General features: G+C 45.3%; 1 protein-coding gene across 5 annotated transcripts in view; it reads left to right on the top strand.

Annotated features, from left to right (window-relative positions):
• The first annotated feature begins 1,518 nt into the window (after window positions 1-1,518).
• The window catches only part of LOC308458002 (proprotein convertase subtilisin/kexin type 5-like), a 167,837-nt gene continuing 152,696 nt past the window's right edge, over window positions 1,519-16,659 (top strand). The window contains exon 1 of one of the 5 annotated variants that reach the window (XM_080972454.1): window positions 1,519-1,973. In XM_080972454.1, the coding sequence (XP_080828580.1) occupies window positions 1,773-1,973 (201 nt within the window). In that variant the 5' untranslated portion in view covers window positions 1,519-1,772. Of the gene's footprint in view, window positions 1,974-2,390; window positions 2,508-8,017; window positions 8,041-12,436; window positions 12,728-13,406; window positions 13,447-16,659 lie in introns of those variants that run through there. The other 4 variants (XM_080972455.1, XM_080972456.1, XM_080972457.1 and 1 more) reach the window with 4 other exon arrangements.

Raw genomic sequence — 16,659 nt, 5'->3', positions numbered from 1 at the left:
TTCGGTCTAATCATTAACTTTCTTAACTAACTAAAACCTTTGGTGATTGCTTTGAAGTAACCTTAAATCTTCTGCCATGCCATTTCCCATGTTTGCTCAGCTGAAACACAGAAGTTTATAAAGCTTCTATAAAATTCACAATTCAACACAAATTCATGTTTTGAAACTATCATTAATGTGCCAATCTAATCACCAAATTAACAAATAAGTGGTTTTACCTCTACTATTATACAGTGGCATTCAGCGGCTTGTGTGCTCCAATTAGTGCTAGAAACAGATCCAACAAATGGCTGGCTTTTATATTTTCAAGGGCCTTCCCCTACCATAGGAGCTTTGTAATGGGCCACGGGCATAGCCAAGGGGGAGGCAGCTGCCCCCCAAATCAACGCAAATGAGGTTCTTCCCCCCCAACAAAAACCCTGGCTATGCCCATATAGTGGGCGTAAGAAACTCAGTAAGAAACTTCCAGATGGGAGCTTCACTGTAAATGGGTCATTGAGATATAGCAAATGGATATCTGGCAATAATTTAGTCTGTTGCTTTTAAACTTGTTTGTATGACGAACACCAGTCCCACAATAAACATGTGTCTGGAAGCACTACTCAGCCTGACGGTGCAAAAAGCTCCCGGAAAGAAACATCACCATTTGAAGACTATGCCTTACTGCAGACTCAGCTCTTCACCCTGCCTAGGAACATTTTGCTTTTGTTTTAACTACATTTCTCTCTCCCCCCCCCCACCTGTTGTTTTTTAAACCACGCTCCAGGAAGAGTACGGGGAAACTGAAGCACATGCTCCCTGCTTGGGACTTTCAGGGGGTCTTTCAGTGAGTTCTGCTGCTGCTGCGTGGATTCTCGCTCTCGCTCGGCCCTGCGCAGTTGCCCGCATTTTAAAATACTAGTAAACTGTATTTCTTGTACGTTCCTCTCTGTCTGTCCAAAAACGCACCACGGGCTGTACTCTTTTCAAAAAGCGACTCCCCTCCCTCCCCGCCTGGCTCACGTCTTCCCAGTCGAGTCCGAATCGGGAAGCGCTAGGACCAGGCGTGCGCCCGGAGAGCGAGGGAGACGGAGAGACGGCGGGCATCGGACGGGAGGGGAATTGAGAAGCTCTTCTATGCGGAGAAGGCGGCTGCTGCTGCCGCTGCCATTTCCACTCGCTCTCCGCGTTCCCCTTCCAGAACCGGGAGGGCGGCGAGGCGGGGGGGGGGGGGAGGAGGAGGAGGAGGAGGAGGGGGAAAGAGGGAGGCGACCGAGCCTGACTGAGCTGGGGCGCTCGGCTGCCAAGACTCACACACTGCCGCCGCCTGCTGCTGCTGCTGCTTCGACTCGGCACAAGTGAGGAGGAGACGGGAAGGAAAGCGAGGAAAGCCCCCGAGAAAGAGGCAGCCCCCTCCCTCCCTCCCTCCCTTCTCCCCCGAGACTCTCGTGGCGCAAGGAAAAGGACGCGAGCTGCAGAAAGGGGGGCGGGAGGCTCGGGCTATTCTCCAGAAACGAACAAACTTTCAGCGCCGCGAGGAGACTTGGGCAACGTGGAGGCGCTTCGGGCTGCGGCGCTGGGCCCCTGAAGCCCCTCGGGAGCGCCCATGCGCTGAGTCCCAGTTCTGGCTGGCTTCCTTCGCGAGGTCCCTCTCGGTTCCCGCGGCGGGCGAAGGTGGCCGGAGGTGAGCGGGGAAGCCCGGAAAGAGCAGAGGAAGGAGCGGAGCGAAGTTTCTTTCGGAGCAGCAAGGCGCAGTCGGGGAGGTCTTTCCGCGCGCCCGCGTCGCCGCCAAGATGGGCTGGAAGAGCGGCTGGGGCTGCTGCGGAGTCCGGAGCGGAGCGGACCTGCTGTGCCTGCTGACCCTCTGGCTGGGCTTCTTGCTCCCCGCCTGCAGGACTCGCCTCTACACCAACCACTGGGCGGTGCGGATAACCGGCGGGAACCAGGAAGCCAACAGGATAGCTAGCAAGTACGGCTACATCAATATAGGACAGGTAACCCTCCGGCCGAAGGGCCCCCGCGCTCGCCCCACGGCTTCGCGTCCCGCCGGGCGGGGAGGGGGAGGCGGCGGCCAGGCAGGCGGGAAAGGGCAGGAAGCGGACGCCCCTCCGCGGGCATCTCCGGCGGCGGGCGGCGGGCGGGCGGGCGGCGCAAAGGGCAGGTAGAGGTCTGGCCAGGTCTTCCCTCCTCCTCGTCCTCCTCGTGCGCGCGCCCCAGAGTTCTGGAGGAGCAACTCGCGGTCTCTGAGGGAACTGTTTCGGTGGCTGCGGAGTTGAGACCCGGGGGGAAGAAGGGCAGGCCGATTGGGGAAGGGGAGAGGCGGGCTGGGGGGGGGGGAGCGGAGCGGCTGCGGAGGGAGGGAGGGAGGACTGCGAGGAGGCTGGGGAGGGCGGCGGGGCCAAAGCTCCCTCCGACGGGGCATCTTCCTTCGCCCCGGGGCTGCAATGGGGCGCTGCTCGGCAGCTTCTGAAAACGGGGAAAGAGCAAAGCCGCTGAACAGCCGTTCCCAAACTTCCTGTGTTGAAGAGGTAAAGGGGGGGGGCAACGACTCTCCCTCTCTTCTCCGCTGCCGCCGAGGCTCGCGCCCTGCCCGGAAGACAAGCCCGTGGATTTGCTCCCTCTTGGGCTTCGGCTGTTACTTAAGCCGCTCCAGAAGGAAGCCGCCGCACGGAAGACGCAGCTGGCGGGTCGGAGCTTCGCCAGGCTCTGCCTGCGTTTGAACCCCTCACACCTTTCCGGCGGGGCTTTGCCTCCAGGCTGCTTGCTGAAGACATGCTCATAGGGCTGGGCGTTAATCGGAAGGAATGGCTCCCGGCTTTAAAGCTCCGAGGAGGGGGAAGTGGAGGGCTGAGAAGGAGGAGCCGGTTTGGTTTGTGTCCCTTCGTCCACCATAAAAATCGCGCCGAAAGCTGGGACGAAAACCAAGGGCGGCGCGAGGGGAGAAGGAGCCGCGCGCTGCGCTGCCGACCAGGTGGATTTCTCGGTTCCCCTGGAATCCTCCCCGCGCCCCGAAGGGCTGGAGCTGGTGGGGCTCCGGCGCCTGAGTCAGAAAGCAGGAATTTGATGCATCTGCCCGGATGCTTGCTCTGCTTCTCTCCGGGTTTTCATTCTGCTGCTGGGGGGGGGGGCAGCTCTCTCCCCCCCCCCGCCGCCCTCAGCAGCTAGTAGTCGGAGCTCTCGCAGTTTACAGCCTGGCCCTTCCCCGTGTCCTGAGCTCTCCCTTGCTCTTTGTGCCGTGGACTTTGAGCACAGCAAATGGAAATCAAGATTTTAACAAGCAGATGGTGTGTGTCCCTCCTCATAGATGGGCCAAGATTTCGCCTCGGCTTCAGCCAGCATAACAGAGAAGGCGGCGGGAGACAGGATCACATTTGTACCATTAGGCATCAGCCCTGGAACTTTTCACTACTATGGACCCCCCCCCACCACCCGCATTTGGGAAGTATAATTAGGAATAGCTTTGAACAGAGATGGAGTAAGCGAACCCTACTCCATCAACTCCACTCTTCTGCAATTAGGACACAGGCTTCCGGATCTGATGCTGAAACTTCAATTGTGCTAGAACCTCAAGCCCCCCCCCCCCAAATTAAACAAATTTCTGGTAGTGGGTAAAGACTTAATCATGTTGATTTATTTTTTAAGCTGAATGATGGGGAAAGTTACAGAGGCTTTGCTACTGCATGATGCCTTGTGCTGACCACTGACCTTTGTTGAGGGGACATAGGAAAATGAATGACAAGAATACACACTGAAAGCAGTGGAGGCTGTCTGAAGGCCCACTGAGGGAGTCGCCAACTGGGCACCCATGGTTGCACATATCCCTACAAAAAGCTTTCCCTGGTCCTCACAGCATTCCCTCCCTCCTCTTGAAATTAGGCTTGAAATTAAAATTCTGTTGTATCCAATATAATATGTTGCGATGTGTGCTTGGTTGTGTTTCTGCTGCTCGCAGCAAGTTTCTCTGGTTTGCATGTTTCCATGAGCCCAAAAAGGTTGGTGACCCCATGACCATTGGAAATAATGGGAACAATGAATGCCAATTGACATGACATGCTCAACTAATTGACTGTCAGGAGCATCTAGAGAGTGGCTAAAAATTCAGCTGTCCTGCTAAAATCCAGGGAGCGCTGAAACCATTATGCAAGAGGAGGTGTAGGTGTTCAGCTTTGTAGAAGAAATGTTCAAGGCTTCAAGAAACATTTTGAGGAACACTATTTAACTTTCAAAGTGCTTTAGAAAAGTACTTAAGCTTCAGTGGTATTTCTACTGACTTTTCATTCCATATATGCTGTTGGCAGGTTCTTTAATGCAGATGTTTGGGAGATGTCTAATGTTTGAATTAAAGTGGGCTTGCACTTATCTGACTTGATTTAAATTTACTTGTATAGGAAACACCTGGAATTTGCAGAATCCACAGATGTTTGGTTAACAAACACCTGGAACTAGCTACATCCCCCTGCCAAAAAAGAAAAAGGCAATGAGAAAATACTTGGACCCAGACAAATCCAGTCACTCAGTAAGGAAACACCTGCTGCATGCGGTAACACTTAGAAAATACCCTGCTGCTAAACTGTCATTCTAGACAAGATGGAAAAATAGATTCTCATTACTGACAAAGTCTCCGTGATAACACATCACACATTTCATGGCACTTAGCCAGCTAAGGTGTGAAGCATGCAACCCAGAGCATAAGCCATGGATGGCATGGTTAAAATAACACACAATAGAGTTTTGCACTTATTCTTTATGACCCCAGTACAGGATAGTGTTTCCTTCTGGTTAACATATTTATTACACAAATGCAGAAGTCTAGGGCACCAGTTTCAACCCATACAATACAGATCTTTATTTTATGCCGTAAGAACCCATAAAATACACCTGAGCTATCATACTATCAACCTCTCCCCTACCAACTAGCTCAGATCAAAGGGCAGTAACGCTTGTTCATTTTTGTTGTGTCATAAAATCAGTTCACACATACTGTATGATTACAGTGAAAGTTTCAAAAAGTAGTTTATTATGGCCCTTAATTTGAAGAGCTTTCTCTCATCTTCTATGAAAATAACGTGTTACTGCACAGGCAGTATAGAAATCTTTGCATAATAAAAGTTGATGTCAGCTACTGAAGTTGTATACACTAAAATACAGTCAAAAGGGACTGATCTACAGTCTACCTGTTGGTGCTCAGTCAGATAATAAAAACTGTTAGATCAATGAGCACAATAATGCAAATACTGAAGTGTCATTCTATGCTGATCTAGAAGCAGCATTTTGTGTAATAACATCGACAATTCTGAACTCTTCCTGTATTTTGGTATTGGTTATTCTTACTTTTGTTTCTATAGTTGAATCATAGCAATATGATAGATATAGATAGATAGATAGATAGATAGATAGATAGATAAAAGAATACCCCTTTGATTAGATTTTTTTTTTAAATCCCAGATTATTTTCTCATGTTCCATGGCTCAATAAGACTGTGAATAGGTGTGAATTATATATTGCATGTACACATAGTACTATTGTTAGGTTACTCAAGCAATACAGTGAATGGGTGTCATGAGATTGCTTATATGTAATAATGCCACACACCCGTAGTATTAATAAAATACTAGTTAAGCTTCAACTTGGGGAGGATAAATATTGGACAAGTCTGCAAGGAGACCAGATTCCTCAGATTCAGAAAGAGATAGTCTCCACTACTGGAGAGTTCCAGAGCTCTGTCTAGTCAGGTTATGTGAGATCAATTTCAACCTGTTATTTCCGAGGTTGTGGACAGGCTGCTTGGACGAGTGAAAGCAACCACCTGTCTCCTTGATCCTTACCAATCATGACTCATAAAAGCGAGCCAGGCGGGTTGGACTATGGGCTCTGTGGGGTGGTGAATGTTTCCCTCTGTGAGGGTATCTTCCCTGAGCCCCTTAAAGAGCCACTTAAAAAAACAAAACACCAACCAATGTGGCCAATTATTGCCTGGTCTCAAATCTTCCATTCCTGGGCAATGGATAGGGAGAAGGCCGTCTCTCAAGCTACGTTATGCTTAGTCAAACCATTTCCCCATCTACTACAGGGCTGCCTCCTCTAATTGGTAGAAGCTCTCTGGGGTCTCTGGCAGAGAGTGTTTCTTTCCTAGCTATGCTACTTGTGAATTTTTCAAGTGGAGATGAACCTTGGCTCTCCTGCATGCAAAACATATTCCCAACCATTACAGTATTGTAATTATGTGCTAGAGTGGATTTTTGCATTGTTGATTAGTACAGATCATGGCAGTGGTCCAGCTAGCATTGCTTTACTATAAGATATACCCATCAATGAACTATATGTGAGCCTCGCAGGTACAAACAAACATCCTGACCTTTTAGTACTCACTGTAAAGATTCGTCTCTAGGTATTAGCAAAATTTAATTATCACCTTTCTATAAGAAAGAAGTAGACTTCACAACTTCTTTCAAAAGTAACTTTATTATCTGGGAAATGTAAGTGATTGAGTGGGTGGTCATTGAACAACTCCAGGAATATCTGGAGGATGTGGACCATTTGGACCCCTTCGAATCAGGATTCAGGCCCCATCATAGGACTGAAACCGCCTTGGTCAAGCTGGTCAGTGATCTCTGGTGGGCTAGGGACAGAAGTGAAAACTGTTTCCTGGTTCTGCTGGATCTCTCAGCGGCTTTTGATACCATTGACCATGGCATCCTTCTGGACCGTCTACAGGAGTTTGGAGCTGGGGGCACTGCTGTACAGCTCCTTCCTCCTGGGCCGTGTCCAGAAAGTGGTGTTGGGGGATGAGTGTTCAGACCCCTGGGCAATCACTTGTAGGGAGCCTCAGGGCTCTGCCCTCTCCCACATGCTTTTTAACATCTATATGAAGGTGCTGGGAGAGATCCTCAGGCAGTGGCGGACCTACGTTTTTGGGACCCTGAAGCTTGAACAGATCTGGGGGCCCCTTCGCAACCAGCAATGAGGTCTGGGTAACCACCGTTATTGTCTTCTGTGGGGCTGTTCCATGGCAGATCACTTTAAAAAACAAATAAACTACCACATCTCAGATTTTGATTAAAATTGCTGCACTGAATTATCTCACATGTCAAAGTCTTTTATATGACAAGCTGCCATTGAATTATGCAAGCAATTTAATTTGGAACACTTCATTAGACAGAATGGCCATATACTAGTATAATAAACAAAATTGGTATTAAAATGGTATTAATATTATTAACTTGACAGAGGTGAAAGATGACTAAATACTGCTCTAATACATCTATAGTTCAATGGATGCAGGGTTACATATATCTGCCATTACCTAAGAATCCAAGGTCTCTGGATTTTTTGCTGTCCTTTGTATTCCAGAAAATAGCAAATACTCCGAGGGAGATTGTTTAATTGGTTTACTTTTAGGACAATAAGTAAGAGGTCAGAAAGGCAGTGATTATATTGTCAGCAACTTAACAGGTAACAAACTAGTTTACCTTAGCAGGTTTACTTTTAGGACATGAGGTAAGAGGTCAGAAAGGCAGTAGTAGCCCTGTCAGGAATTCTTAAGAGGTAACAAACTATTCTTGTTCATATTCACTTTTCTATGTGAATTTGTAAAAGAAATTATGTATAATTTTATTCATATATTCATCTTATCCAGTTTACCACATTTTCTGACTAGTTCTTTGATTCCCACCCCCCTCAAGCAGACACCTTACAACAGGGGTCCTCAAACTATGGCTCATGGGTCACATCCAGCCCCCAGAGTCCTAAATCCAGCCTGCCGGGCCATTTCTGAACCCGCCGCAAAGTCCGAGGCTGAAACGCCGCACCGGGTTTACCTCAGCCTCAAGCTCATTCCCCACTCCCTCATTCTGCCTCCCCCTCTGTCCCTTTGTCGCCTCTTCCCGGTCGTGCGCTGCCTCGCCGCCGCCTCTTGGCCCACACGGATTTCACACGACGCACATGTCCCGCTTGAGGTCAGCGGCAAACACCTCTATCGGTTTCCATGGGGTGGTGCAAGGGGGCCGCAAGTCAGGCCCGTCTTTTTGTTTATTTCCCCATTCAAGAAACTGACCGGCCAAGGTGGGGGTTGCAGTTGTTTCTTTTTTGTTGCTCTCCTCTCCTCAGTTCCCAGCCAGGAGGCAGAAAGGCTCAGTGGCATCACCCCGGCCTTGTCTCATTTCCCAAGAGATCTCCGATATCGGGATTTTTAAAAAGAGGCTTCCCCTTGATGAAGGGTGGCTCCTTGGTTAGGGAACTGCAGTAGTACAAACAGGCCCAAGTTGCAATCCACAATTCCCCAGCCTCTTGAGCTGCTCCTTTTCTTTTGAATAGGGTTACTCATGAGAAAACGGCTCATGAGAAAAATTCTCAGGGCTTTAGAACTGGGTCCTTAGCTGTGTGCCTTTGGGAGTAAATTCAACCCAGAAGGAATGGGCTGCGTGGTTCCCAGTCTCTGCATTAACTTCACCCTTCTTCCCTAACATCATTTAGGGAGAAGTTCTTTGAGTGAATTAGTAAAATTCTTAGTAAATTTTAAAAGGGTGGAGTGGGGCAGAACCAGGGTGACAGTCTGACATCAAAATCTAAAGCCTATTTATTATTGTGGATTTTTAATAATGTTGCAGTATATATATGTTTGAGCACTGACCATTCATATTTTTTTCAAACTATAGTCCGACCCCCTGTTTAAAAAGTTTGAGGACCTGCCTTACAACCATCATATTGGAAGGGGGCAGGGAGGAAATAAATCTGGAACAATTTTTTTCTCTCTCTGTAAATTTTCTTGCAGTTCTGCCTAATTAAGGTTACTGTATGACTTGAAAGTTTTCATACTCCTACACAAACAAAACAGTAATTCAATGGGGCTTACTCTTAGATAAGTGTGCATAGAATTGGGGCCTCATTTGAGGATTAGCAAAGACAAACATTAACCTTGAACTTTTGAAAGTCAATGGAAGGCTTAAAATGTTGTTTTTAATATGATGAAGTTTTGGGCCAAAAGGCCCAAAGGAATAGAAAACTTTAGACTTCAGTGAATGAGGATATTCTTCAGAACTTATGAGTAACAGGAAATATTTTTTAAAAGAGAAGACAAGAGTCAGATCTTACAAACCAGTTCTTGAGGAAACTGTTAATATTGATACTAAATTATTTTTGAGAGTAGTAGTAGTTGACTATTTCACTAATTGAAAATATTTAGTCAGTTAACCTGTCAAATACTGTTAAAATATGGTCAAATGTTGAAAAATACTACTCCAACATTTAAGGTTATGCTTAGCTGAAATAGGCACATTGCAGAAACTTTTTTTCTCTCCCTGAAAACTACCTCACTCTTCAGCAAATTTCAGGACTGTAAAACATTTTCAGATATGAAACTTTGCTTCCTGGCACTTCTTCAGAGTGCTTTCTGCCTTCACTCTGAATTGCCTCCATGACATCACATAGCCAAATCTACTGAGCTACATCACACTATGTTGTTGTTGAGTCGTTTAGTGGTGTCCGCCTCTTCGTGACCCCCTGGACCAGAGCACGCCAGGCACTCCTGTCTTCCACGGCCTCCCGCAGTTTGGTCAAACTCATGCTGGTAGCTTCGAGAACACTGTCCAACCATCTCGTCCTCTGTAGTCCCCTTCTCCTTGTGCCCTCCATCTTTCCCAACATCAGGGTCTTTTCCAGGGAGTCTTCTCTTCTCATGAGGTGGCCAAAGTATTGGAGCCTCAGCTTCACATAGCACTATATACAGTGTTTTTTTCTGGGGGTACGCAGGGGTACGCATACGCCTAAACATTTTGTGAATCTTTGTACTTTTGTCCATTTACTGTATTTACTGAACTATAAAATGGTGATTTTATTGAGTCAAAATGAGAGTATCCCTAAATATATATTTTTTTAAAGAAAAAAAGCACTGACTATATATATATATATATATATATCACTATATATCACATATACTATAAGACCCCAGTTTGACTGGAGTCCCAGGACAAGAAGAGGAAGTTTGTGAGAGGGAATTTGTGCAGGAGCAACAAACAAGACACACTGTGAATACCAGTGAACAGTCAGAAAAAATATAAAAAAACCAAGTAGTAGATGTTCAGGAATACTGTGGCCCCCTCACTTCACATCAAAAAAATTTTGTGAACTGCCCAGAGACCTGTGGTTATAGGGCAGTATACAAATTTAAATAATTAATTAATTAATAATATCCCCTAGTTACAATCAGTGCAGCAGTAATTCAAAGCATTAATTTAATGGAACTCTCAGAAGTAACTTGGTGTCATCAGCAGACTTTGCTAACTCATCTCCAGGAAGGGCTAGAAAGACTCTGTCTCATGCTGCAGATTTGGGTTCAAAAAGCAGGCAACACATAACCAGTAAATCTCACCCACTGTCACAAACGCACAGGACCATAACCAAGAACTACAGCAGAATGGTTTTCTTATATATTTCAAGATATAATAATATTTATTCTACTTACACTCCTCCCTCCATACCAAACACACCATCAGATACACAAAATCAAATGGACAGGGACACAGGAAGGGGGACACCCCTCCCCAAAAAATTCTCCTTTCTCTCATAATTTATGGTCTGCTCTCCCCATCCTCATGCTCAACCTGTATTCCTAGAAAAAAAGATGCAGCAGAATTCAAATAAAGGGGGAAAACCTTTATTCTTCATGCTTGGGCATGGAGCTTAGTTATTCAGTTATTTTATGTTGTTGTTTAGTCGTTTAGTCGTGTCCGACTCTTCGTGACCCCCTGGACCAGAGCACGCCAGGCCCTTCTGTCTTCCACTATTTTATGTTACATATGTATATAAATCTGTCCTGCCCTCCTAATGCCCTTGCACCATTCCCCGCTGTCCCAGATTTGACAAGATTAATGTTAAATTGTGTCACTGTTGCAGATTATTGTGGGAAATTTACAATGTTTCGCAAAATATAAATGTGCTTATTTAGATGTGTGCTCTTGTATTATGCATGAAGACCTGTCAGATGTTACTTCTGACAACATTGGTTGAAAGGGATGGAAATACTTTCCCTTTAACTAATAATACAATTGTGTTCTGTTCAGTTCAGGTATCCTTCAAAGTCTCTCAGTCTGGATTATTAGTATTTTTGTCTCTAGGATCTGCCATGGCCAGCAGCTGAGGCATTTAACTACGCAGATGTAGTGGAGGGTAAAACAGGAGTGTGGAAAAGCTTGCAGCAATAACTTTTAAAGTTAAAAATGCTGTTGAAAAGCCGAGCCCAACTCCTGCCACCATTTCCTTATGATGATATCTGGATAGTTAGGAAAAGAAGCTGTCATGTCATGTTGGCACTCAGTTGGTACAGCAGGTAGATACTTAATCACAGGGTCATAAGTTCCAAGTCCCGTGTTGAGGAAAAACATTCCTGCATTGCAGGAGTTTGGACTAGATCATCCTTGTGGTCCCTTCCAACTCTACAATTTTGTGATTCATCTCACTCAACATTGTCTGCATTGGCTGGCAATGATTCTCCAAAGTTTCAGGCAGGGTCAACCCTCTCTGGAGATGCCAGGCTTTGACCTGCAAACTTCCACAAATACAGCTGGCTCTTTCTACCATGGAACAATGACCTTCCCCTTTCTTTGCTTACAACCCTAATGTCTTCTCACTCAGGACTACAGGAACTGCAGGGGTTGGTGTGCGACTGAAGCTCTGGCTCCTGCTTCTCTTGTATGAAATACTTTCTCTACCAGAGGCATGTACTTGTTTAGGCTTGACACTAGACAGCATTCCTAAAGATGTGATCTGAACATAGTTTGTTAATGCATTTCTCACTAGCTATCTTCTTTGGCTTTTTTGGATTTGAACTATAAAATGGTGATTTTCTTGAGTCAAAATGAGAGTACCCCTAAACATATATTTTTAAAGAAAAAAAGCACTGGGAGGAAGTATATCCTAAAAATGCAATCTCCTGAAGAGAGTTCAAATAAATGCTGCAACAGCAACAATACCATGCTACAGTTTGTGGGGGGAGGGGGAAGCAAGAGATTTGAATGTAGCCATGAAAATTACAGTATAATGATGTATCATCTTAAGTCCTGTGGCTTCCCCCATTTCCTGTAAACACAGCTTTGTGCCAGAAATACATTTGTGCTTTTATACTAAAACATTCCTGATAAGTTGCATACGGGAGAACAGCTTTGTCAAGGACCACAGCCCTGATGCCCACTGTGACCCTGAACAAATCAGAGTTGATCAGGATTCAGCACATTTGCTTCCTCCAAAGTCAGATTATCTCCAAGGCTAATGTTTAAAATGTAGAACAGTACAGTATTTATGTCCATTTTTAGGCATGTATTTTCATAGGGGCTAACCAATTTGTATGTTTCTGTTAACAGTTTAATACAGGGAACAGAGTACCATTAAGTGCTTGCGGAGGCCCATACTCTCATCAACACTCACATCTGCTTCACGGCAGTACTGGTTGCAGAATTTGAAGGCCTTCATGCAATGCACCCTTAGTGGGCCACATCAACCTATGATAGTTTAGCTATGTGCCAGTCATGCTGCTCCAGTCCTCCCTCCACCCCCCAGCACCTTGCACACTCCTCCACTTTCCCAAGTCCACAGCATGCTGCATGAAACTAAAAGGGGAAGGGTGCTCTTATTTTGTTACCCCCTCCAACACAGCAAGACCCAGAGAACTTGAGGGAGAGGCAGAATGTAGGTCTTTTCTTTCACTTCCCTGCAGGCTTTGGAGAAAAACAATGGAACTAATAGAACTTACTCCCTAGTAAGTATGTTTAGGATTACAGCCAAACTATTTTTGAGTGACGGTAGACTCAGCTATACAACTGCAAATAAAAGGTTTTAAATGTGTTGCAAAGTGCAGTATACAAATGTGACACTAGATGGCAAAAGAGAGCTATGCCAAATGCAATGTGGTTTTTTAAAAAAAATAAAAAGCATTTTCAGTGTTTTTTTTATATGTGTGTAGATTCCACCAATGTTGTAAACAATATTTAAATAAAATTCACTTGATATTAGTTCCTGGATGAGGGTTGAAGAAACAAGGCTGAATATTTCATTCCTGCAGTGGTTGGCATCCGACTGTCTCAAGAGACAATGGAGGGCACCTCTGGGAGTGAAGTCAAATGCTGTGTTAGCAGAGCTAAAGTGACCGCCTTGAGGAGCAAGCCTGGCCAGTGTGTATGGAGGTCCAGCACTGCTCAGGCGACAGGACCCCGCTCTCGGCCTTGTTGACACTGACGTACTTCTGGAAGCTGGCACCAGAAGTGTGCTTCCAGAAGTACACAGCCAGATTCTGGAGGTGCGGCTGCCGTGACGGCCTGCCAGGCCTCGCTGCAGCGGCAGGAGGCGGTGACAGAAGCAGCAGCAGCCTGCCAGGTCTTGTGGGAGGCGACAGAAAAAGTAGCAGTGGCCTTGCAGGCCTCGAAGGCCTGTTGGCAGCCTTGGATAGGCGGGGGAGACAGAGAGCGAGAGCCAGCAAAGGTAAGGCAGCGGGAATGGGGCAGAGAATGTTGGTCTGCATGCCTGCCTTTGGCACCAGGCTGGGTTCAGGAGTTGCTGGAAGGAGGCTTACAAGGCGCCATCCAACTGTCTTAGGGACTCCACTCAGGATTTGTGCAGGATTTATTGCTTCGCCTTTTCTTCTCCCTGCAATGGCATAGACTTTATAAATGGTTCTTGGATTGTTGAAATAAATGCTACGTATATTATTACTGATATATCAAACTGTAGAATGGTGTTTACCATTTTCCATGCTTTGTTAAACTTTTTTTTACAGATAGGCACATGGGGCAGACTTTGATTCAGTAGAAAGTCTAACAAGGCTGTTAAAGTTTTACTGCTGTGACAGTTGATGCTGATAAAATAAATGGATGAGATGGTGTGATGGATATTTAATACCTCAACAGATCACTTAGTGAATGAAACTCACCCCCAATAATACCCAGGGGTTGGAGCGTTATTATTTCACAGTAAACTGTATTGGAGTTGATGATAGGGAATTACTTAATCAACCTTGATGCTGCAGTCAGTAAAATGAAAACATTGCAATTATCCTGACCAGTCATTTCTGTCTTTTGATTTGTAAGGCGAAGTACAATGTTAAAAGGCTTATTGGTTGTTGTGTTATTAAGTGTACTATGGAAACAGTATAACATTGTAGGTACTGTATCAATTGCTTTGAACGCTGTACTGTATGCTCTTTTGGCATAAATGCAAATCTGTAGTTTACACTAAACAGACACGCCCTGTTCCAAAACTCATCAATATCTCAAATTATTTGTTTTCTCTAGGGCTGATTCCTATGCTCATATCAGTTTAATTGCATTGACTTTACATCTGGTTCACATGAGATTAGATCAGAGTAGATACAGCATTTGCTTAACTGATAAACTAATAATCAGTGTGAAGAAGACTGAGCAATTTACATAGCTTACTCTGAATAGGGAATCAATTTTTTATTATTTGGTAGCTCAAGGAGATGAACAAAAATAAGGGAAGCCAAAAAGTGCAAGTAGATTAATAGGTACCATCCAGTGGGAAGGTAAACAGCATTTCCGTGTGCTGCTCTGGTTTTGGTGTTCCGTTGTGTCAGAAGCAGCTTAGTCATGCTGGACACACGACCCGGAAAAACTGTCTGCGGACAAACGACGGCTCCCTCGGCCAGTAAAACGACATGAGCGCTGCAACCCCAGAGTCCTCTGCGACTGGACTTAACTGTCAGGCAGTGGCGGAGCTTCATGCTCCGGCAAGGGGGGGTGGCGGAGAGCAGACGGGGGTGGGGCTGGCGTGGTGCCCAGCGCGGGCAGGGGGGCAGCCGTGATTACATCCTACCAGGATCACACTGCCGGGGGTGGTGCGCTCCCCCCACACTCCTCTTCCTCCGCCAGTGCTGTCAGGTGTCCTTTACCTTTTTAAAGGAAGTTCTGGGAAGGCAAACCAGTATCTGGTCCAAATGCAGTATGATGGCAGCTTTCCCATGTACTTAAATGTGTAGAAAATGGGGGATCTAGTCTAGTTGTGACGTGTCATCTTATGGTGAGCTAGAGGAGGACTTTGTAGACAAACGTCCCTTGCAGATATGATGGGCTGAGCTGCTGTTAGTGTTCTACCAGCTAGTAAATACTTACCTGTTCACATAGGCATAACTAGGCACTGATCCTTAGTACTGATTCTACAGAATTCTGGATTCCAGTTTGCATATTTTATTGTATCTGCTTTATTTTGTAAACCACCTTGTTGTTATTCTTATTATTTTGTAATAATAAAATAAACTAGCAGAAAAGCACCTGGAGGAGAGAGAACTGGGGAGAGTTAAGATGTAGATAAGGGACACAGGTGGCACTGTGGTCTAAACTACTGAGCCTCTTGGGCTGGCTGATCAGAAGGTCAGCAGTTCGAATCCCCATGACAGGGTGAGCTCCCATTGCTCGGTCCCTGCTCCTGCCAACCTAGCAGTTCAAAAGCACATCAGAGTGCAAGTAGATAAATACCTTCCGGCGGGAAGGTAAACGGTGTTTCCGTGCGCTGCTCTGGTTCTCCAGAAGCAGCTTAGTCATGCTGGCCACATGACCTGGAAGCTGTACACAGCTCCCTTGGCCAATAAAGCGAGTTGAGCGCCGCAACCCTAGAGTCGTCTGCGACTGGACCTAACGTTCAGGAGTCCCTTTACCTTTTTAACTGTAGATAAGGAAATATTTGATTCCCCTCGCCCTTGGCTTTTAAAATTTGATACAAACCGCCTTTCTACCCAAATGGTGCAAGTCTATTTTTAAATATACAGAATGGTCAGTCCATCTAGGTCAGTCCTTAGCTTACTCTATGAAAAATAATAATCCTTAATTATATGTATCCAACTCCTTCTTATTATATGTATCCAACTCCTCCTTCAAGGGCACAGTGGCATACAAAGGAGTATTATCCACATAACTGCCCTGTGTGGTAAATTAAGGCTGAGAGAATGTGAGTGACCCAAAGTCATCCAATATGAGCAAGGATTTAAAATGGATTTCTCCATCCATTCCAATATTTCTCCACCACACAATGCTGGATCTCCATTGTTCTTGGAATCTCAAGACTGAAAGCCGATGAGAGGCTAATCTGACTTTTTATTTATAAAGAACACTTCTTTTTTTGTGTGTGTGCTGTTAATATTGGTTGACTTCCAGCACCTGAGGTGTTTTGAGCTGTTGCTCAGCAAATGCTTGAACCTTCTGAGGTGCACAAAGGCTTTTGCAGAGGGTTGAACAAATCATTTTTCCATTAAATGAAGGTTTATGTAAGAGGTTTATGTATGAGTTACTCCTGAAAATCTACAGAATAATTCCCCCTTCACTTTTTATTAACTCACAATGCAAATAAAATATTTTATATTGACATATCAATAGATGAAATATAAAGACTATTCAGAAATTGTAAATAATTTCTCACTATATTTGCACAGTGTATTGATAAATAACATTGCATAAAGATTTCCCACTTTACAAGAAAAAAAGAGAAAGAAATAACAGTGGACATTTAGTCTTGTAGTTACTAAATGTATATATCAACAGATCTCTTTTTGCCATTTCAAAATGTACCAGGGAGAAGGCTGGAATCATTATTGAAGCATATGAATTCTAGGCATGACAGTTATGCCAGATTGCTCTCTGGCAATTTTTAATCTGCTCTTTGAAGGAGTGTCATTTCTCAGTGACA

This window comes from Podarcis pityusensis (assembly GCF_964106645.2).
Source record: "Podarcis pityusensis genome assembly, chromosome: 11".
Classification (NCBI taxonomy): Eukaryota; Metazoa; Chordata; class Lepidosauria; order Squamata; family Lacertidae; genus Podarcis; species Podarcis pityusensis.
This window is presented reverse-complemented; position numbering and strand designations above follow the sequence as displayed.